The sequence below is a fragment of the Magallana gigas genome, chromosome 3, assembly GCF_963853765.1.
Source record: "Magallana gigas chromosome 3, xbMagGiga1.1, whole genome shotgun sequence".
Classification (NCBI taxonomy): Eukaryota; Metazoa; Mollusca; class Bivalvia; order Ostreida; family Ostreidae; genus Magallana; species Magallana gigas.
Window position 1 is genome coordinate 6,984,316 of NC_088855.1, and position 24,199 is coordinate 7,008,514.

Consider the following 24,199-nt stretch of genomic DNA (forward strand, 5'->3'; position numbering starts at 1 on the left):
TTGAAAATGTTATTATATTTTATTGAGTAACCAAATCGTTTTAAGATATATTAAATTGAAAAATTCTCTGAACTGCAAGATCATGAAATTATTGAAAGAGCAATTACGGTTTTATACGTGTACAAATACCGTAAATGAGGCACTATTAGAAAACTATTGAAATGTTATGTAACACCTTTCATGAAGAATAAAAGAAAACAACATGGTGTTCCAAGAGTCATCTTCACTATTCAAGGGTTTTCCGTCCACTTTGCTCCCCTGGACCGAAAATCCTTGGCTAGCGAAGATGTCCAAGAGTTGAACATGTTTATTTGGACACTGGTCAAAATTTGAACCTAATCTGGACATCTGTCAAGATTTGAATTTGGAAACTTTTCAAGATTTTAATAGCTTAACTTGTACACTTGTCAATATTTAAAGTCTGATTTTGGACACTTGTCAAGATTTGAAATGACAAATTTGTATACTGGTCAAGATTTGGACAGTCTAATTTGGACACTTGTCAGGAGATGGGAAACTCCAAACAGAACCATGAGGAAGATGTTCATACACATCACAATAACATAGTGGCTGATGCTGGTCCCAATCTCCAACCAGCTGCCATAGTCACGCACCAGGAAAAAGAAGTTCTGTAAAACAACAAACAACAAATGAATTACTCCTCTGATCTAAATACATTTACAAGCTGATATTATTTTCAGTTTTGGTTTATCTGACTTTGCGGTGAATCTGAGTGTTTTAATACATGTCATGTTACAAGATTATACATGTAAGGTCACACAATAATCGTTTGGAATGTATGAATAAATAAGTATGGGGAAAAGTTTATTCATAATGACATGTATATAAAAATACTACATTGTGGCTGCAGAGGGATAAATCAGTGCATTAGTGTTAAAAATATAATTATTTTTTAAGCTGACATACCAGTGCCATAATGTCCGACATGATCATTACAATCAAAAACAGCGCCCGAGTTGGAATGTGGGTCAAAATCTGAACGGTTTGGAATGAACATGCAACTAGGACCAGAGGCAGGATGTTCTGAAATGAAATTGTTCAAAATGTAGACTGTATTTACCTGACTTGCCAAAATGACCTTGACTTAGGTCAAGATCATGACACACCCTCAGGTCATAAGCAATCATTTTCTAAAGTAGGAACTTCCAATGTTTTTCCATGAGAAAGATTTGGACCAGTCACGATTGCACAGACAGACAGAAAAATAGACAGATGGACAAGGTGATTTCCTATAACCCCCCCCCCCCCCCAACTCTGTTTGGGGGGGGGGGGGGTAATAATTTACAAATTTAGTCCTTACTTTGAGCATTAAGAGACCACCCATCACAAATGGGCTGAAGACGGTCAGGAAGCAGTAAACAGCGGCAGGCTCAAAGCTGTCAAAGTATGAATAACATTACTATATTGCACTTGAGTAACACTAACAAGCTAAATATCCATACACTCATATATATGTATACTTGTTGTCAAATAAAACTTACTAACCTATTAATACTGGCTATATTCCCTGTACTATAGAATGCAACAAGTATAAAGAAAATCTATGCATCTGTTAAGAAAAATCTACCGGTAATTCATGTAAATGTACATTTCTAAAATTCTAAGGTCTTCAGATACCATATGTTGTCAAAAAAGATGTAAAGGTACCAGACTTCCAAGGAAGAACTTATAACCACCAGGGTCTTTTAAAAATTATGTTGATGACGATGATACTTTGACCTTGGTCAAATGACCTAGTATCTGGGTCACACCCTCAGGTCATAAGCACTTTTGTGCCAAGAACGACTTCTGTTATCTCGTCTTTTAAAATCATATACCGGACATTAATGTTGGACTGCTAGACAGACATTCCAGTATATCCCCAAAACAACTCTCTAAAACTTTGTTTGCAGGGGTTATTAAAAATGTTGCCTTAAAAATTATAAAGGATACATAAAAGACAGATCTGCGTATATCCTCTGCCACTAGATGTCGTTCTCCGGAGAGAGACGATGAAAAATCAGCGGTGAGTAGATTCTAGATGAAAAAAAAAACCTTCATTAATTGGGTCCATGATCAATATCCAAAACAAGTTAGGAACAAAATAAACGAAAACAGTATGTGAGATTGATGTAGTTTTTCAAATGAAATCTGGTGTTTATCAGACATGTATACAAATACGAAGACCAATATATGTATGACTACTCTATATATGTATTTGACAATTGCATGTAGTTAACAAAATACCCATAGTACAAGTACAGGATCATACATTTACAATTGTACCTTTTCCTTGGCAATATGCACTTCTTTCTCCATCTGAATCCATGAAAACAGGACAACACAGAAGCAGATGATGAACAGACCTTCCTGTCTGTCCTTAGTTAGGGAAATCAACAGTTATCTTGGTTTATAATATCTTGTGAGAGGATGAAATCTGGACTCTTCACATAAATTACTTCACAATACATTTTTTTTCCAAAATATTTCAAAAGGATACAACAAACTTAATAGAAGGTAGACAGGGGAAAATGCAAACACAATGGAGAACAATCGAGGTAGCACCTGGGTGGGGCTCAGCAAGGGGAAAAGACTAGATGTCACTGAAAAATAAATTAAAATAATGTTATAATTACACATAAACACAAAAAACTGAGAAAAAAAACCTTTTCTTATTTTTCCCTCCAACTTCATTTAAATTCTAAACATTATCAAAAATGTTTCTATCTTAATGCAATGGACATTAGTTGAAGAAAATCTGACGTAAATTTAATAGTACATGTACAACACCAGTATGTTAGATGTCTGACCATTATTTTTATTCATTATCTTTACTTACCAAGAATACTCCAGGACAGGATTTGGTTGAGCACGGGGAGCCCCTCTTTCCTGCGTATACTGGATGACACAGACCACAGGTTGTAAATGGCAGCCAGGAGGACAGTCAGCTGTAACACACCCATCACAATATTAGAACTACTGGTACACAAGTCAGCTGTAACACACCCATCACAATATTAGAACGACAGGTACACAAGTCAGCTGTAACACACCCATCACAATATTAGAACTACTGGTACACAAGATAACAGGAACAGTACTACGATGCAACAATCACAAATCTAAAGACCTGGGTTATGCTGGGAAGATCCGTGTAGCACGGTAAACATTTTTACACTTAAATCCCCTATGTCTTCATTTGTTTATCATTGCTTACCTGTGCACACCGGATTTTAGCACCCTTTACATTCATCAGGTATCTTCTGGAAAAAAAATACAGCATGTACTACATGTTTATCTATTTAATGCATATTTCACAAATTATTTTGATAAACATATACATGTACACATATCTGTACATGATTGTTCAAAAAAATGTGGAGCTGATTCAGAAAATCCGTACTTTACCTGTCTATAACACAACCAGCAATAAAAGCAAGAATTCCAGCCAGAAGTCTGAAAAAGGAAATCTCATTTTTAACTGTTTCTATTTCCAATAAGCAGGTAAAACTGAATTTCTCACCAACATGGTAACATCTGACTCACACCACACTGTAGTTGCTCTGCCGCCCTACGACTGGTAATAAAGGAAATACAGACAAAAGCAGACAGGTCACCAGCCACACATACTGTAAAACATGAATAACTCTGTAAGTACGGTTTACTGTAACACATGAATAACTCTGTAAGCAATGTTTAGTGTAACACACAAATAACTCTGTAGGGAATGTTAACTGTAACACATGAATAACTCTGTAAGTACTGTTTATTGTAACACAAGGATAACTCTGTAAGTTATGTTTACTGTAACACATGAATAACTCTGTAAGTAATGTTTACTGTAACACATGAATAACTCTGTAAGTAATGTTTACTGTAACACAAGGATAACTCTGTAAGAAATGTTAACTGTAACACATGAATAACTCTGTAAGTACTGTGTACTTTAATACATGAATAACTCTGTAAGTACTGTTTACTGTAACACAAGGATAACTCTGTAAGTAATGTTAACTGTAACACATGAATAACTCTTTAAGTACTGTTTACTGTAACACATGAATAACTCTGTAGGGAATGTTAACTGTAACACATGAATAACTCTGTAGGGAATGTTAACTGTAACACATGAATAACTCTGTAAGTAATGTTTACTGTAACACAAGGATAACTCTGTAAGTAATGTTAACTGTAACAAATGAATAACTCTGTAAGTACTGTTTACTGTAACACATGAATAACTCTGTAAGTAATGTTAACTGTAACACATGAATAACTCTGTAAGCAATGTTTACTGTAACACACGAATAACTCTGTAGGGAATGTTAATTGTAACACATGAATAACTCTGTAAGTAATGTTTACTGTAATACATGAATAACTCTGTAAGTAATGTTTACTGTAACACAAGGATAACTCTGTAAGTAATGTTAACTGTAACACATGAATAACTCTGTAAGTACTGTTTACTGTAACACATGAATAACTCTGTAAGTAATGTTTACTGTAACGCATGAATAACTCTGCAAATAATGTTAACTGTAACACATGAATAACTCTGTAAGTACTGTTTACTGTAACACATGAATAACTCTGTAAGCAATGTTTACTGCAACACAAGGATAACTCTGTAAGTAATGTTAATGTAACACATGAATAATTCTGTAAGTAATGTTTACTGTAACACACGAATAACTCTGTAGGGAATGTTAACTGTAACACAGGAATAACTCTGTAAGTAATGTTTACTGTAACACATGAATAACTCTGTAAGTAATTTTTACTGTAACACATGAATAACTCTGTAAGTAATGTTAACTGTAACACATGAATAACTCTGTAAGTAATGTTTACTGTAACGCATGAATAACTCTGCAAATAATGTTAACTGTAACACATGAATAACTCTGTAAGTAATGTTTACTGTAACACAAGGATAACTCTGTAAGTAATGTTAACTGTAACAAATGAATAACTCTGTAAGTACTGTTTACTGTAACACATGAATAACTCTGTAAGTAATGTTAACTGTAACACATAAATAACTCTGTAAGCAATGTTTACTGTAACACACGAATAACTCTGTAGGGAATGTTAATTGTAACACATGAATAACTCTGTAAGTAATGTTTACTGTAATACATGAATAACTCTGTAAGTAATGTTTACTGTAACACAAGGATAACTCTGTAAGTAATGTTAACTGTAACACATGAATAACTCTGTAAGTACTGTTTACTGTAACACATGAATAACTCTGTAAGTAATGTTTACTGTAACGCATGAATAACTCTGCAAATAATGTTAACTGTAACACATGAATAACTCTGTAAGTACTGTTTACTGTAACACATGAATAACTCTGTAAGCAATGTTTACTGCAACACAAGGATAACTCTGTAAGTAATGTTAATGTAACACATGAATAACTCTGTAAGTAATGTTTACCGTAACACACGAATAACTCTGTAGGGAATGTTAACTGTAACACAGGAATAACTCTGTAAGTAATGTTTACTGTAACACATGAATAACTCTGTAAGTAATTTTTACTGTAACACATGAATAACTCTGTAAGTAATGTTAACTGTAACACATAAATAACTCTGTAAGTAATGTTTACTGTAACACATGAATAACTCTGTAAGTAATGATAACTGTAACACATAAATAACTCTGTAAGTAATGTTAACTGTAACACATGAATAACTCTGTAGGTAATGTTAACTGTAACACATGAATAACTCTGTAGGGAATGTTTACTGTAACACATGAATAACTCTGTAAGTAATGTTTACTGTAACACATGAATAACTTTGTAAGTAATGTTTACTGTAACACATGAATAACTCTGTTAGTTATGTTTACTGTAACACATGAATAACTCTGTAAGTAATGTTTACTGTAACACATGAATAAATCTGTAAGGAATGTTTACTGTAACACATGAATAACTTTGTAAGTAATGTTTACTGTAACACATGAATAACTCTGTAAGTACTGTTTACTGTAACACATGAATAACTCTGTAAGTTATGTTTACTGTAACACATGAATAACTCTGTAAGTTATGTTTACTGTAACACATGAATAACTCTGTAAGTACTGTTTACTGTAACACATGAATAACTCTGTAAGCAATGTTCATCTTCCTATTCTAGAAAAGATTTCATTATGAAAATAACAAAATATTCAAAATATTTCTTTTAAATTCTATTTTAGAAAAGTTTTGCAATAAGCATGTAAAAAAATATGCTGCGCTAGCATAACATCTGACCTGGTTTCTTGACCTAGTTCTGTATGCAAGCAGTGGCCAAACTCCAAGGGCTACAAAACCTATAGAGAAGATCTCCCTGTAGAAGAACCCAGCCACCTGGAAAATATATAACTTAGTACATGTACATGCATACTTGTACACATAAAAGTATGTGTACAGAGTGATTGTTTATTGTTATATTCTAGTCAGGTTTTCAAACAAACAGCATTACCACAGCCTCCAGGATAAGGAGACAGAAGGCGGATGTTCCTATGACAGGGGATCTATTGTTGTCCCACAGTCTCTGTGCTGCCGTCACATAGATGGGCCAACTAAAGAATTTCAGCTGTGGTTATCATTAAATCAAATATGCAATTTTCTTAAACAAAAACCTGAACATGTAGCCATTAGAAGCAAAAAAGAAGTAAATCTGTACACTTTTTTTATTTGCGTCTTATTTCTTCTAACCACAAAAAGTTTAAAATACATGTAGTACACAATAACCAGATATACTGTAAATGACTGCATGCCTGTGAATTGTAGTGTAAGGTAATTGGAGTAACATTTAAATTTTTTTCAAAATTGCTGACCTTTCTAAAACCAACTTCCAAAGTAGAACAGGAACCAGACAATACAGGAAGTAGGTCCAGGGCAGAGATTGTACTGAAACACAGAAACAACGATATAATCTTATCTTTAGAAATTCCTCATTGTAGAATTTACATGATACATGTAGTGACAAACATTGTACTGGTTTTTCAACTACTGTATACAGGGTTATTTGTTGTCATGTTGAACACTGATCAAACAGTCAGATATTTAGAGGGGTTAGATATTTAAATAGTTATTCTTACCTAAAAGTAACAATATGATCACTACGGCAACTGTTACAGCTAATCCTTGGATGAATTTCTTTGACAACAGAAATGGAGAATTCAGTTCATCAAAGAAGGTTCTCTTGTATGACAGTCCCACATGGTTTTGTAGAATGAGGGTCAGGATGTAGAATATCCAGCCCACAAAGCCAGCAGTGACACTCAATCTGCAACAAAATGAAGAACAAACTTATGTGTTCCTGTTGTTATATATATGTTTTGAAATTGATCTTGAAAGAGAATCAGGGGAACTTTAACTGACTCAGTTATGATTTCATTTAAATATGTAGAAGTATTTTATCCCATTTCCCATAAATTGGTTAGATTATACATGTATTAAACATGGGTATGACAGTTCTTTTGAAGGGGTCATTTCCTTATCATGGCCAACCTAAAAACTAAGTTTCCTGGCTGTCAACCAAAATCTAAGATTTGCAGATGCTTAACCCCAATTATTTGAATTAGGCTTCTATCTACTTGATGTTAAATACAAAACATAGAATATAAAGGACTGTGACATTTACCCCAGGAGGAATCGGTCATAGTCCTGATAGTATCCTAGTCCACGGAATGCTAGAGCCATCAGCTGCTGGGATTCTTTTATCTGTGAGTATATCAACAGGAAACCAAACCATTAAACTCAAACAAAGAAACTTGTTCACTTAGTTATTGGTATTTTTGACATAATTACATGGATACTCACTGCATCTTCAAAAAGTCCATCTTTGATTAGGTTTTTTATTTTTCTGACATGTAAAACCTGAGAACAAAATTATTAAATTGATGTTAAATTAGTGATTTTTCTAAATTCAAAGACTAAAACTTGAGCATAAATTGTGCAATAGCTCTATATAAAACTGTGTTTTCATCATATTCCAACCTGTTTGTCCTCTGTCAATTCCCTGAAATAAAAAGAAACAACAAATTTTCATAGACAATGATGTCAATGTTATTTGTCTGTTGTTGCTTATCTTGACTTACTTCAGGTATACATCATTAAAGAAATGGATTCGATTGATTCTCATTGATTAAATAAAGTAAGCTCATAATATGCTGTAGTTATCTCCCTTTAACACACTTTCTATAAGAACACATATATAAACTTACAGAAATGGTCTAAATGTTTGTGAGAGCGTGGTCTTTTTCTTAAGCTCCATTTTAACCTAAAATAAAAAATATTTTCTAAAAAAGTCTCCTTTACTTCATAACAATAAGGCAACATTATTTACAAATATCCAAACCATAATGTTTCACACTGTTACCTTAAACTGGGCTAGAATTTGCTGGGCATTAGAAAACATTGCTTCTGTTTGGTCCTGAAGGGGAATATCCAGAAACTCTAGAGGGAGGGCTCCCTGTAAAAATATATGGCCTCTTGTACAGTGGTATAAATCTCACAGTTCAAAATGCATTACATGTATATAGAGCTGAAACAACTTACCACAGAATTAACAGGGTAAGGAATCCCAAGCAGTGCTGCCATCAGGGGAGACATATCTGCCTAAATCAAACATAACAATTAATTGCTTGCAACATTCATTTGATCCAGTTATTCATTGTTTCATATCATATACTAAGAGAGATCTAACTACAGTTGAACTTCTATATCTCGAACACTGATATTTCGAATACAGTGGATATGTCACAATGATTTGTAAGTCCCAATCTCTTACTTTTAAAGGCCGAACATTTTTACCGGGTGGTAAATCTCAGGTGAGGGCGGGGCTTAATTATTAGAGGTGTGAAAGCCTCCGGGGCTTGCAGTCTACCTGTGGTCGTGAACGCTACTAATCGCTATACACAGGAGACAAATTAATACACAGGAAATAAAGAATTAGTCGGAATTGGTCTTAGTTTAAATATCTTATTGTTCTAATGACCATACGAAGCGATTTTATACGGAAATGGTATGTGTTGTCCGAATTTTCTCTAAGCACACGTGTATAAAGCACAATTGAAAAAAATGCCGTAAATTAATTCTGCTATAAAAGTATAACTCAGTACATTGTGTTTAGCACTTGACATTGTTTAAAAAGTTAATTTTAACAATAATAATAGTATAAGAAAACCATAAGAATGTGGAATGTAAAGACAGCCATTATACGTCGACAATTAATAGAGTTCGTTTTCCATGGAGTGACGTTTACATGCACCAACTTCCAAAGGAGTGAATTACCAGTAAATATAGCTTTAGTAGCACAGTGTACGTTTGTTGTAAAAAGAAAATGTTGTATGTTTTAGAGCTGTCCATGCATTTTCGTGGAATATATTAGGTCACACACATTCAACATAATTCAAATATAAATTGTGCGTATTTTCAATCACTGAATAATTATTTTTCATAATCAATTTTAATACTGGTAATGTTTAAAAATCAATTTTCAATTCCCCCTTTTTAATACATGACGGAAGATATCAAAGATAATGTAGTTAATTGCTAGTAAACAGAAATCCGCGGACCTGGCAAGATCACACTCGGACGATCACGTCCATCAAACTGGGTGCTATTGTTTCAAACTTGATTGACAAGCGGCATCATTTTGAAGTTTGTACAGGTAAAAAAGGGGGCGTTTGTAAAATGTTCGGCCTTTAAGTATTTTACCCTTGATATCTGGAAAACTCTTGAAGTTTTTTTTACAGTCCCATCTAGTTCGAGATAACAAAGTTTGACTGTATGATCTACGACTGCAAAAATTTTACCAAATCTGAGATTGTAGTGTGATGTACAGGCACATGAAGAATTGTTTATCAACTTCAAAAATAATGTAAAAATTTACAGATTAGAAAGGTGTAAAAGACAAAACCCAGTTACTGCTTATAAAGTTTTATGAATTACCTGTTGCACATCAGATCTTTGCAATTTATCTAATTTCCATTCTGCAAAAAATGAAAAAAAATTTAATAGTATTAACAGCGCCATAATAAAGAGTTTAATGTCTTTTTAACAATTTTTTGTAAATATATGCCAGGTACTGAACCATTTGTGAAACACCAAGACAAAAATTTATAAAATAAAAAAAATCATCACTCTTACTTTCTGCAAATCCATCTTCATATGTTTGAGTATTATGTTCTGCTCCCCTTGGATGGCGGATCCCTGCGCCCCAAGCTACCAATGGTGTGAGGGTCTCTGAGGGATGCCCTGCCCCATGTGATCCCCAGTCTGTCATCCCATGGTCAGCTGTCACAATGTAAGCTGTTCTGTTGTCATGGTGATAAAACTCCTCCAGCAGTCCAACAACTTCCTGTATCCCATCATCCACTGTTGCAATGTTATTTAGATATTCTCTGTGAAAGATCATGGCAAAACCTCCTTAAGTCAAACTGTTACATGTTCGTACAAAACATCTGTGATTTTAATTCATGTTCAGAGAGTCTACTCACAGTGAGAATGGTTTATGGGAGTGGCCATTTGTGTCCAGACCCAACAGATGAAGGAAGAAGACAACTTTATCCTTGGAGAGTTTTTTCATCAAAGCTTGGTCTTTCTCTGCTTCCATCAGAAATTTCTGTCAACATAAAGCATTTATTACACAGTAATAACACACAGCTTGAGCATCAGTTTTTTCTTTGGGTAAGTTATTGTTGATAAGGAAAAATGTCCTATAGAATACAATGCTGGATACAGTTGAACTTTGACTTGTCAAATACTATGAATTCATATAATTTTATGGTCCGTCGATGGCCAACCACTGTTTCGTATTTCAACTTCAATAATTCAAATCCTCACACATCTTGGAAGTTTTGACTTAGTTTGAATCAGTTTGAGATTCAGCAAAGGTTTGACTGTATCTTTGAACACCTTTATGGTTATCCTAGACTGACCTTGACCTTATCAAACACCCAGGTGTCCAGCTTGGAGGAATCAGCTGCAGCGAAGTCTTCGTTCTCCGAGGGGTAGTAGTCCATGAAAACATGGTCTCCAGAGGCGCCTGACAGAAAATAAACTATTACATTAGGAGAAACTGTTGTTTTATTGCATCTGTTTCAGAATGCAGGGTTTGCACTTATCATCAGAGCTACTAGATTCTTTTATTTCATGTCTTATAATTGCTTTGGTATGCTTGTAATGCATGGCTTTTTTCTAAATACATCTGTGTAACTTAAAGTCAACATATTCTGCTTCTGATGTTGTAATTGCACAGGTTGATGCTTGGAGACTAATACTAGAATTTGCTCAGGGATATAAATCCTGTCTCATTTGATTTTCTATCGTACCTTTAGCAAACATGGGAAGAATATCCGGACTACCCCAAGACCAGGTGTAACTGCTCTCATTGAACACAGAGTCAAATTCCACAGGGTTCTCTTTCCAACCTAAGATAGATCATTGGAATCGATAATTGGGGTTATTGGTACATTTATTCAATTTTTATTTTTATTCCCGTAATGTCATTGATGTATTGTTATCGTGTTGTTATTGCTATTGATAATGCTGTTATTATGCTATTAAATTTATCATAGTCTCATATGGATTGTGCAATGTTATCATGTTGATATTGATATGATGTTATTGTTCTCATGCTGTTATCATGCCATTAAATCAATATCATACCCTTTGCTACAGCACTAACATCCTCATAAAAGCCAGCTATGATGGCCACATGACCAGGGCGGGACTCAGTTGGAACTCTTGTGTGGGACACACCCCATACACCTCTGTTCTCTATTATAGACCTAAGATACAAAAAAATTTCCAGTACCGGTAATTCAAACATGCAAGTTATCTGTATTAATTTTTTTTTTGCAAATAAAATATGTTCACATTCAATTTCCATTTCTGAAGTGGATATAACATGAGTGTAGATACTCAAGTACTACTTAATATCTAGATACATGTATCAATTTACTTATATACATCATACATGGTCATTTCAATACATGTATACTAAGTGATGGAAAGAAAATTTTGCAAATACATGCATGTACCTGAGATAAGGTGCTGTAGGTTTCCCATTTGGTAGAGGCTCAAAAAACTTATCAGCTCTTAGTCCATCTGTCACAAAGAGGACCAATCTCTTGGCGGGAGGATTTGGGTTTGAGACATAAGGAGTCATTCCGTGGACCAATGGTGTGGTGAAATAGATATCAAAGATGGAGTAGAAGAAAATCAGGTGAACAGTTACTCCAAATATAACCAGTTGCCATGTCTTCATGTTGGTTAACAGCCTACAGAATTCATAAAATAAATACTGACAAAAGGTTTATCGAATACAAATTTATGAATTTTTAATAATTGTGTTAGTAGACTCTGAATATATGAAAGAGAGATTTAGATGATGACAGAAATCTTGTGCGAGTTCCGTAATGTGGTGAGGTAAAACGGGAAAAGGAAATGACCAAAAGAAGCAGAGTGAGAGAGACTTAGACCATGCAAAGAAGCTGCATGCCTATAGAGAAAATTATGCTGATTATGGCATCATGAGTGATGACAAATGAAAGTTGGGATATAAATGAATTGAACATCACTGCAATCCGTCAACAAAAGAAAGTCATTGCCCAAGAAAAACTATTTCATTTGACTTTTATGTATAGATCTTTGCAAGAGTCAGAATAATCTCTTTTGATAAGTGGACAGGCGTAGCTTACATGGATGTAGGCTATGCCTGTCCATTTCTCAAAAGAGATATAGAGTCTGAACGGCTAACTAATTATTGTAAGCATGGTAAGAGAAATGAATCACACTAATTATCAGTTTCTGCATGAAATATCTTTACCTTTATGTTCATTGAATATATGCTCAACTTTGGTTTCAAAATGAAGATAAAATGGCATGAAAAACCGGTGTGGTAAATAGTAACTGTGCAAATTCTGGCTGAACTAATATTGTCATCATTCGATATTAAATTGTTCGTTTATTATTCGAGGGCTTTGAATTATATATGTACATTTCACACAAAATCTAGGATCATTTAATTTTAAAAAGTTTGATTTCAGAACTATCTTAAGCATATTTTGTTTTTAAAAAAAGTGTTGATGGTTTTTCTTCGCTTTATAATAAGATTGATTTCAATCGAATAAATATGGACTGATTTAACTGAATCTTCATGCCGAAAAAATGTAAACAAAAAATGATTATAGTTATTTTTTTCTTTTGCAAAAGTTCTTCAGTAGGTAATGACTACACTGTGGATTGTGGAATAAATTCTTATATACGTTAGGGGTTTTTTTTGTAACTGTTAATACGGGGTTTTGATGTCTTCCTGTGTTGCTGTGAATCATTTTGTATCATCTTCCGCCTTCCGTGATCGTGTGGTTTTCCTTCATCAAGAAGATCAACACTGATCAAGATGCGGCAGATAGAATGGTCAATGTGGGCCAATGAACAGGCTATTATCAGCTCATCTGGTAAGAAACTGATGGTGATGTTACTTTTAAATAATTTGTAATTTGATGAAACCAAACAAAATATTGTTTAATATAAAGGCATTGGCCCTAAATTTATAAAGTATGGCAAGAAAAAAATTCAGGGACTTGATATGCTTTCTCAATGATAAACATTTCATAATTTTTTTCTTCAGTTGTCTTGTTCGGTGGAATAATTGGCATCACTGGCTTCTTCAGAGCCTGGGAGATTGGAATATATGCTGTGTATCCTTTCTTGTGTGAAACTTTTTTCCAAAATCAAAATTATATTTTAAAAAATCAAAGGTGCATGTATCTTAATCTTGCCATGACTATTTAGTTCTTGACCTCTGTATAGAGTAGTAGCTGTTCTTGTGTTTGTGATTGAATATCCTAGAGGCAAAAGAGCTAAAGGAAGAACTACAGAGCGCAAGTATGCAGATGTGAATTTCATTAAAGTAATTTTCTTTTTCAGACTAGCCTAGATGTTGATTAAAATAATAGCCCTACTGTTTTTTATGTGTTTTCAGATTCCAACATCCATTTACCAGATTTGTAAATCGTATTGGCTTTCTTGGGAGGAACTACTTTGTTAGATTCCTATTTCACCTGATGTGAGTGAGATAGATGAGATTTGGTATTGTTGGCCAAGTTTACTACATTTACTATAAACTTTAGTTTCCAAAACAGATTTTGTTACATTTACACAAAATCACTCACATTTCAACTATGCCTTTTAAATAAAACATAAGCTAAACTGCGTGAATTTTAAGGACCCTAATATTCATCAATACTCATTACTTTGTTTCAGATTGTGTGCTCCATTATGCTTCATCCTTGCTACCATTATGGGAGGACTTTGTCTGTTTGTTACCAGTATGATATATCTCGTTGTAAGTTTCTACCAGCATAACTAATCTTTTAACCAAAGAGCCCTTTTTGGTTATAATCTCAATAAAATCATAGCAAGAAATACAAGTATAGATGTGTTCCTGTGGGGTTCATTTGGGTATCCTTGGGGTACCTAAGGGTGTCTCTGGGATACCAGTGAGTCTCCAGGGTAACAAGAGTTTTGAATTTGTATTATTAGGGTATCCTTTGGGTTCCTTGGGGTTAAAAGATGTGCCGGTTATGGATATATTAGATTGCAAGGGAAAAAGTCATTAGAGTAGTGGTTTTATTTACACTTTTCTTTTTTTTGTTTATGTGCTAGTTAGTAATCATCCTTCCTTTTTGGTGCATTTCAGCAGAAAAGAAGCAAAATTTGAAAGAAAAAAAAAATCATTCACTTTTATTTATACGTAAACAACATTGTAAATCAAGAAAAAGAATATTTCTGAGTATCAATTAAGGGGAACAACTCTGTAGCATTACTCCCGTTTGTTACTCTCTAAAGGGTAACAACTCTGTAGCATCAGTAGTCATTACTCCAATTTGTTACTCCCTTAAAGGGAACAACGCTTTAGCATCAGTAGTCATTACTCCAATTTGTTACTCCCTAAAGGGGAACAACTCCAAGCATCAGTAGTCATTATTCTTATGTGTTACTCCCTTAAGGGGAACAACTCTGTAGCATCAGTAGCTATTATTCCGATTTGTTACTCCCTAAAGGGGAACAACTCTGAGCATCAGTAGTCATTATTCCTATTTGTTACCTCCTAAAGGGGAACAACTCTGTAGCATCAGTAGTCATTACTCCAATTTGTTACTCCTTAAAGGGGAACAACTCTGAGCATCAGTAGCCATTACTCCAATTTGTTGCTCTGAAATGGAAACAGTTCTTACTGATGATTTTCCTATACAGGCAGCATTTAAGGGAGAGCAGTGGAGTCCAGTAGGCCTGGAGGAGAAACCAGTTGAGGATAACAAAAAGGAACTCAAGTCCTTCCGTCAACCAAAGAAACCCCCACCCCGTGCGCCTCCCCAGGGGATAGAGGATAACCACATCTAACCAAGGAGTACGCCCTTCACTACCCAAAGAGATTATCAACATTGACTCTATTTTCATAGTTATATTGCACTAGACTCTGAACCTCATGTATTGGTTATGATTATATTGCACATTACTGTTACTGGTATTTCTTGTTAACAATTTGATAAATTGTACATTTATGTTTTCTTCCTATCATTTATACATATATTATATGTACATTTATACGTTCTCTATCTAAATGTAATTGTTCTGTTTAACATGTCTGAAAGGCAAATAAACAATTAAACTCAATTATTATAGTGTTTACTCCCAGATTTGTTAACAGGAAGATGGACACAATGATACACAGTAGGCAGGACAAATTTAATTTCCACCCTTTTTGCCCTCATTATAAAGGCAAGTAAGGACAAACTTAGAAGGTACTGGTAGAATGTCTCTCTTTAACTTTTTTACAAATATGCTAAGGTGAAATCAAACAGGGCAAAATTGTTTATAAGGTTTCACAAATCAGAAATTTGAAGTCGACAAAAATCATTACATATCTAAATACTCCAACAGTTTTCGTTAAAAATTTTCTAAAGAGAATTGGTTTAAATGATAATGATCCTCTGATAGTATTATAATAATTCTTTGATATGTGTAGTATTAAATAAGAGTGAAATCATTTGTATTGCAAATTTGCTTTGTAGTGTACATTTGCATGAATTTTTAATACCTGCACATATACACATAATTTTGAGCTATGGATATAGGAAAGTCAATTGAGAGGCCCAAAAGCCAGTGCTAAAATTGAGGTTTACTGTATGAGCAACAGATTGCCTGGTGTATATCTTGCATGAATTAAAACAATAAAAGTATTCAAGTATTTCCAGCATATAATCATGATCTTTTCATTGAATAAATGAATTTAAAAAAAACCCACTAACATTGCTCTGATTTACAAATATACATATGCCATTAGGCCTCTTTAATTTACATACGTGTATTACATACATGGAAATGTATTCATAAAATTATCAAAATATTTCTGTAATTATCTTTCAATCAAATTGTTTTTCATTCAAAGTTTCTCTATGAATAATCCAAATATTTTTAATAAATGGGAAATTTAAAGTTACTCATATGTACAATGTATCAATAATAAAACAATTTTTTCTTTTGCATAAAATAAGCTTTTCCCTTCTGTTATCGTGTTCATTTGACACAAAGTTGGTCCTCCACGCTAACAAGTCCAATCTTGTCCTTTCAAATCAGTCATAACAATCATCGCTGACCATAACACAGAACCAAGGCCAAAATTACTGAAATTATGGTCATAACAATCTCATGCCTCACAGAATTTTTTTTTTGTCAGCAGAAAAAAAAATCCACTCAAAAACAGGAGGACAAATATTGAACTGTTTCATGATAGAACCAGGAACTAAAGTATTCAGACGCCTAGTCACTCAGCAGACAATCAAGCATTCCTTGATTTATTCTCAACATGTTCTGCAAGTAAATGCATCTGTTTTGACTTTTTCTCTATTTTCAGTCTAAAATGATCCTCTTTCAATCCTTTGATCTTCTCTTTTTTGACTGAAAAAAAATTTATGGTTTTATGTATTTCGACTAAATCTACATATGTTTCGACTTAATCTACATATGGTAAAAAAAATATAAGTTTCAAAATAATGCTGGAAAATTATGTCTTAAGAGACAAAACAAACTTACCGCTGGCAAAGGGAGAGAATCTGATAATTCAGCTTGTTTGCTACTGCCTTCCCCTCTATGAAAACAAAAATTTGAATGACCATTATGGTAATTAATGACCTCCAATGTCAACCATTTTAGATAACTCTATATTATACGGGGGGTGGGGGGGGGGAGGGGGGTTGGTTTCGTACCATCAATCTGCCTTTTATATAAAAAAATTAATTTGTCTTCTAGTGTTAATATTCGATTTACTACATGTATTTAACAAAATGTATGGCTTAGTGGTTCCACAGAGAACAACTACCTAAAGGTAAAGGGGTTCGAGCCACCAATGCATGGGAACAACCTTTTTTTTTTAATTTGATTTTAACTTGTATATTTATTCCATTATATCCATTGATGGCAAATTTGCAATATCTTTGTAAAACGCATGGATACCATCAATAAATTTCTTTTTATTTCATTTCATTTATAAAGTTTAAAGGACAAATAACATTTTTATGATAAAAAGAATACTTTAAGCTGAGGGTAGAAGAACCTTCAATAAACACACATGCACGAAACTGGTGGGGTGTCTCAAGCATATTTTGTTAAATTAAGGAGCACTGGGTAATAATCTACCTGTACATGTAGGCGTTGATATTTTACTTTCAGCCCTACCTTTCTTTTTCTGGCTGTGCTTTTCTTTTCAGTCTGTGTTGTGGAAATGAAGGCATCAGCTCAGGGTCACATGCTGTTAAAATTATTTTCTCAAAAATAAAAATCTCTATTAAAGACATAAATTAGGATACACGATGTGACCAAAACAAATAAAAAAATATGATACACAACTTTTCATTGGTGGCAATGGATATATTAGAGAAGAGCCTTCATAAAAAATTCTTGACAAACCTGTCCTAAGACAATAACCCAGATTTTGAACTGTAACAATTTAACATACCGGTATTCCACATTTTGTACTTACGCAGTGGTGGTTCTTTGAAGTATGAGAAATCAAGACAGTCTTCTGCAGTAGCTCTACAAGACAAAGGAATAAACATCTGTCACAAACAATGGATGCAATATACAGCCACATGTAGTAACAAATTCACAGAGCATTTTTAAAACTTATTTCTTTACAGGTATTCTTTAACATAAAACAACATTTGTTTGCTGTTTAATTCTATTCTTCATTCAAAATATGCGGATACAAAAATTACACATAAAAAGGATGAACAAGAAACAACAACTATTTTGATAACAATTTTGTTACCTTTTAGACGGGTCATACATAAACAAGAAGTTGAGTAGCCTCACTCCGGAGTCGGTCAGCCAGGGGAAGGTGTGCTTGATGTTGTTGTACCTATACAAAGAAAGGTCAAGGACATAAACCAGTGTCAAACAGAAAGGTCAAGGTTATATCCCACTGTTAAATAGAAAGGATTCTTACTCAGCAATAAATACTGCTTACAATTTTATCTTTCAAATAAAACTTCCTGTTTACTTTAAGCAACTGCATCTGTATACCGGTAACTACTTTATTGAATTGAAATGAAAAGAACAATGTCAACAGAACACAAAAAAGACTTACGGCTGTTTTTTCAATGAAAGAGTCTCCATTGCAGGTAACTTTGAAAATCCCTTTATAGGACAAAAAGAAAAGATTAAATAAATTAATTTGATTAGATTAAATTGTTCCTTGTTGGTTTGATTTTCAATTTATGTAAGGTGAAAGATAAAAAACAAACATTTTGAATAATATAACAGTACATGTATTAGCATTAAAGTAAGTGCCCCCGTACTTACCGGCCAGATGTTGTCATTGGGCGTCCCCAGCATTTCTATGATGAGTTCAATCTGATGGATGTCCGATCTCCCGGGGAGCAGGGGGCGGTGTGCCAGGAGCTCTCCAAATATACACCCTGTCGACCTGTCACAACAAGTAACACATGTACTGTTGGTTTTACTGGGGTCATTGAAAATTGTAATCATTAATACCAGAATTTTGGGCTTAATTTTCACATCATTTAGATTTGTGGCACAGTTGACTTTAATTGGAAAGACCTTTCAGTTACAAACGTCAAGTTTCAAAACTAAAGACCAGACATTTTTCGAAAATCAAAAGTCATGAGAAATATTATGGAATACCATCCGCTAAGGAATATTACAAATAGGTTTACCACATATCTACAGCAGTCGTCTGCTCTTTGGCTCCGAATAAAAGTTCTGGCGCTCTGTACCTTATAAAAAACAGAATTTAAAACTATCAAACGAAATGTAAAACAACAAAATTAAAAGCTCATATCCATATTTCATACAGAATTGTCTCTGGTATGGTAATTTATGTACCGGTATACAAGACATTCATTTTCATTCTGTAAAGTTGGATAAATTTTGTTAAGAGTTTGAGCTATACTGAGATTGCTCTTACCAGAGAGTGACCACGGTGGGGGTCATAGGTTTCTGGGGTAACCCATACTTCCTGGCCAGCCCAAAGTCAGCTGAAAGGATCAAAATAATAAAGAGTTTACATTCAATATGTGGTGACAGAAATTTGTTTGGAATTGATATATGTAGGTAGTAAATTGTGTATTGTTTTGTATATCAATGTCAATTAGTGGGAGTTGTACTTTAAAGGTGGTAAAGGACACCTGTTGATATGAATGTGGATTAAAGTGCATTATAATTAAATACTTTCATTGGTTTAGAATTTTCAAATTTAACAATATTAAACAAAAAAATAATGTTTAAAAGTTTTTCGAAAGGTAGAATTTTTTTAAAATCCCCATGGGGATTCAAACTCATGACTTGCAGGTTCACAGTGAACCCTCTAACCTGCTACCCTATACTGTTAGATGACAGTTTTGGGAAAGAAACTATTTATAAGACTATACTTGATTTTATTGTTTATTTCAATAAATAATGTGTCATAACATGTTCCATACCACCTTAAGTAGAGGTGGCCTTGGTACAGTTACTGTTCATTGGGAGTGGTAAAAGATCTATTACTTTCATTAATATTTTTAGGTCTGATTGTCTATAGAATCATGACACATGTAAAATATAGAGTTAAACAAATATTTCAGAAGACATACATGTAGTATTGTAGTATCATGTTTTCAGAAGAAAATAAACTTGATTTACCAATTTTCACACAGCCGGTATCTGTCATCAATAGATTTGACACCTTTAGATCTCTATGTATGATGAAGTTTTCATGTAGATAGCGCAAGCCTTTAAACAACTGCAGCATGATGCACTTCACCTACAGAACCAACAAAATCATGCAAATACAGGTATCACTATGTGGACATTATAATGTTCAAAATGAAACCTGGAATAGCAGTAATGAATCATTTTTAATTGGGGATTGCTGATCTTACCTGTGCCTCGGATTGGGGATTGCTGATCTTACCTGTGCCTCGGATTGGGGATTGCTGATCTTACCTGTGCCTCGGATTGGGGATTGCTGATCTTACCTGTGCCTCGGAGAATGGAGACGACATGTTATCTAGGAGGGAAGCTAAATCTTGTTCACAATACTCCATCACCAGGAAAATACTGCAGAAAGTGAGAGAGATGACAATAAGCAAACAATCAGCAGCCACAACAATTATTTTCCACAACAGATAATTCTAACAGATGAAAAGACAATGCACAATAGCACATGGTGAAGCGACTGAATACTTTGCTTTCATGAAAAAAAAATTCAGGTCTCTCATTGTCCACTTTTACCTTTCTAAACTTTTTCCAACAACAACTTCATGAAGTTCTACAATGTTTTGATGTCTTAAATTCAACAAAATGTTGATTTCTCTCAGCCCGCTGACAGGAATCCCTGGAAATATTCAGGCATAAAATGTCATCTGATGTACACTGCTTTGTTATACATGTACGTGAAATTAACTGTGTTTCACATCTAGTAATACAAAAGCTACTTTAAACAAATTGTTTAAAACTTCTTTTTTACTTTATTTAACTGAAAGTATTGTGGAGGAATGTTGCATTGAATCTTGACTTTATTAACTATTAGTTAATAACTAATTATAACTAGCATTGTTTTCCTCCACTTTTCAATTTTAAAAACTAGAGTGAGAATATGGCTATATCATATACTGGTACATAAATTAATACAAAATGCTAATTCATAACCATCCACATAAATTAATCCAGTTCAAAAATCGAAATACTACCATTCACATAAAGTAGCCCATTTATAGAATTATACTAAAATAATACCATTCTTTTCTCGCTCCATTCTCATTTTCTTTAATGCAACTATTGTGTCTGTCTTTCTATCTCGTGCCCTGTCTGTAAAATAAAAATAAAAAATTCATATAGATGACCCAGTCAGGAACCTCATGAGTCATCTGAGATAGGCAATGGCTCTCCAATTGAGAGTATCAAAAAATCATTACTACATGTAATTGTATTGTTATGTTCTCACAATGTAACTCGATAAAATTAAATATTCAGCAATTGAAATGTTAGTAGGTAAAATAATATTAATATTGACCAGTTAAGAATACTATTAAGAGAAAATTTAAATAATATCAATAAAATACATTATCATGATTGTAGATTCATTGACTTTTAGGTAAGTAAACTTTTGTGACTCAAAAAACAATGTGATATCAAAATATGCAATTGGGCAATGCATACAATGAATGCAAACTTTTTAATTTGCTAGCAGAAGAGATACAACAATTTATGAACATCTAAGATTTTTTTTTTCTTGTGATATTATTCATACTCAGTGGAGTGAACTGAGTCTTCCTATTTACAGAAAGACTTCTGAAAGGATTGGGTTTAATGTATTAAATATCATGTTCGGTGAAGCTCCATTGACATGTCACAACAAAGTTATTAATTTTATTATTCTATCTATGAAACAATACTTATTTTCTTGTCTGATGTTGAACAAGGTGCCAACACTGATTGGTTTTCTTGGTCATTTAAAGATAAAATATAATGTTGAAAGATATGCTGCAATTCAAAGTTCTAAAGTGCATAAATTTGAAAAACAGTGGGATAGTTGGAAAGAAATATTTGACTAATACCTTTTCTCTTTTGTTTTTTCCTTTTCCTTACTTTTTTGTTTTTTGTTGTTATTCGTTTTTACTTTTTTTTCAAGCAAGTAACCACTGCTTAGCGCTATTAAAAAAAGGTTATTATTTAAAATATGATTGTGAGCGTGTGAGTTGGTGTGTTTGTGTGTGGTTTTTGTGGGTGTAATTGTGTGTATGCTTGTGTGTATGCTTGTATTTCAAAAATAAATAAATTTAAAAACAAAAACAAAAAAAACAACTAAGATGAAAACATAACAAGAACATCTGTATCATAACAGTAGATAAGGAAACTGTTTTGATGGCAAGGATATTTAGAAATTTGACTTAATGAAAACTTGAACTTTTGAATTCTACACTGAACTGAGATATTGCTCTCTGCTGCGCAACTATACAGAATGTTTTATCGTTCAAATGACAGAATTGTTCTATGGACCAGGTTTAATTATAGAAAATGAAATAAAATATTGTGTTGTATATCGTCAAGATTTTCAGAGGATTGGTCTGCAATACCTACATTGTTGCTATTTCAAAGCCCCATTTCACCACATTCATTGTTTACGGCAGGCAATTTCAACCACAGAAATAGCGTATTACCAAAATGCCTAGGTATGAAAATTATTTTAACAGATTTAAAATCGCTGTAAAGCAGATCTGCTTCGCAGCTGCTACATTGCGAGTAACTGGGATGAATTCTCACTGTGACCTGAGCATATTAGTGCTGCCATCGACATTTCTTTACTAATAACTATTAATGCAATGTGAATCTAAATAGAATACATACACACAATTCCATAAGTACCCTCTCCAACTCTGCTCAACTTCTCAAATTCAGAAACACTTCGACATTTTCCATGCTGTAAAATTAACCATGCAAATCGTAAAAACATTTTTAAAAATATACATTCTTTCACTTTTTTCTCTTTTGGTTAAAAAACAGTAACATGAAAGCTGTCTCGAATTTGCTCCGACTTACTCTATCAGTTTCGGGAACATCAATCCACTCGCCAGATAAAATTGACAAAAATCCAGGTTTAGACTCTTTTGTAGATTGCATCTCCATTGTTTTATCAAAATGACTACCACTAGACAAACTGCATTTTGTTGAAACTCACAAGAAACGTGGGGGGAAATGTATGTTTTGTTTTTTGGGAGTGACAGATGCAAGATAGCTCGTACTTAAAGTGTAAGGTAAATATATAGAGGACACGAACGAATCAAGTTTATATTCCCGGTTCAAAGAGGTTCATACAAAAATACTAAAAAATACCACTTTGCTTGCATACATGTAATCTAGGCCTATCATAAATATACGGGGCAAAGAAAAATTTATAGAATGATGATATAGGATCACAGGCACCTGACGCTATACATTTTTCTCGGAATAAAAATATATTCCCTCTACCTAATCAGCTATTTTAATTATGAGAAAAATATATAGGGGCATGCGCGGATCCAGAAAAATTTTCACGGGGGGGTCCGAAGGATAATTGTGTTTGCCAGGGGGGGGGGGGGGGGTCCGAGGCATATTTTCGCGATAATTTTACTATGTAAATTTAATAAATTTTCATTTTCCAGGGGGGGTCGGGACCCCCCCGACCCCCCTCTAGATCCGCGCATGTAGGGGTGCCTGTATATAGAGTCTACGTAAAATATAACAGTGTTCTTTCATCTATAAATTGCATCAGAAATATGTCATAAGAGGATAATTAAACTATAAAAAAAAGAGTAAAGACTTGGGGAGGGGGGGGGGGTTACTTTCGCACTTGTGGTACCAACTACTTTCGCACTTGTGGTACCAACTACTGTTGGTATCGATTCAATCCCGAATGATATTATATAAGATTTGCTTTGAACAGTTTATAGTGTAATCAATTTTATTTCTTACACGTACCCGAATATTATTTTAATTTCGGAAGGGAGTTAGGAGAGGGTGCATATGGGCCCGAAAAGGACAAGGAGTACAGGGTTTGTCAAGTTCACTGCACTTAGGATGTATAAAAGATAGACGCATTTTTTTTATCGTTTTCTTATTTTTCCAAGGCAATAATTT

At 33.8% G+C, this 24,199-nt stretch overlaps 3 protein-coding genes and 1 long non-coding RNA gene across 4 annotated transcripts; 2 read left to right on the forward strand and 2 right to left on the reverse strand.

Annotated features, from left to right (window-relative positions):
* Positions 1 to 4: 4 nt before the first annotated feature.
* LOC105321721 (GPI ethanolamine phosphate transferase 1) lies at positions 5 to 12,964 on the reverse strand. Its single transcript, XM_066078293.1, has 29 exons — positions 12,849 to 12,964; positions 12,061 to 12,300; positions 11,687 to 11,808; positions 11,350 to 11,448; positions 10,957 to 11,063; positions 10,516 to 10,640; positions 10,166 to 10,419; positions 9,968 to 10,008; positions 8,573 to 8,632; positions 8,394 to 8,486; positions 8,239 to 8,294; positions 8,012 to 8,033; positions 7,835 to 7,891; positions 7,656 to 7,735; positions 7,111 to 7,298; positions 6,847 to 6,919; positions 6,489 to 6,588; positions 6,278 to 6,373; positions 3,547 to 3,629; positions 3,409 to 3,456; positions 3,218 to 3,263; positions 2,840 to 2,948; positions 2,501 to 2,603; positions 2,287 to 2,374; positions 1,954 to 2,037; positions 1,507 to 1,562; positions 1,322 to 1,397; positions 928 to 1,044; positions 5 to 629 (listed from the first exon to the last, which is right to left on the reverse strand). Exons 2-29 carry the CDS (start codon positions 12,285 to 12,287, stop codon positions 471 to 473), a joined length of 2,769 nt encoding a protein of 922 aa, XP_065934365.1. The 5' UTR covers positions 12,288 to 12,300; positions 12,849 to 12,964; the 3' UTR covers positions 5 to 470.
* Positions 2,863 to 3,894, forward strand: LOC136273584 (uncharacterized). Its single transcript, XR_010711754.1, has 3 exons — positions 2,863 to 2,982; positions 3,030 to 3,162; positions 3,505 to 3,894. It is a non-coding gene; the product is annotated as an uncharacterized lncRNA (long non-coding RNA).
* Positions 12,965 to 13,171: 207 nt separating the features above from the next.
* On the forward strand, positions 13,172 to 15,700 carry LOC105319138 (cytochrome b-245 light chain). Its single transcript, XM_034483398.2, has 6 exons — positions 13,172 to 13,479; positions 13,653 to 13,722; positions 13,835 to 13,909; positions 14,007 to 14,090; positions 14,288 to 14,369; positions 15,281 to 15,700. The coding sequence occupies exons 1-6, from the start codon at positions 13,422 to 13,424 to the stop codon at positions 15,425 to 15,427; spliced, it is 516 nt and encodes a 171-aa protein (XP_034339289.1). The 5' UTR covers positions 13,172 to 13,421; the 3' UTR covers positions 15,428 to 15,700.
* Positions 15,696 to 23,329, reverse strand: LOC105319320 (cyclin-dependent kinase 10). The gene is made up of 15 exons (XM_011416821.4): positions 23,123 to 23,329; positions 22,931 to 23,003; positions 21,320 to 21,391; positions 20,816 to 20,918; positions 20,560 to 20,641; positions 20,225 to 20,345; positions 19,512 to 19,581; positions 19,261 to 19,320; positions 18,887 to 19,010; positions 18,672 to 18,721; positions 18,354 to 18,443; positions 18,066 to 18,118; positions 17,762 to 17,834; positions 17,120 to 17,174; positions 15,696 to 16,984 (listed from the first exon to the last, which is right to left on the reverse strand). The coding sequence occupies exons 1-15, from the start codon at positions 23,207 to 23,209 to the stop codon at positions 16,958 to 16,960; spliced, it is 1,140 nt and encodes a 379-aa protein (XP_011415123.2). The 5' UTR covers positions 23,210 to 23,329; the 3' UTR covers positions 15,696 to 16,957.
* Between the last annotated feature and the right edge of the window lie 870 nt (positions 23,330 to 24,199).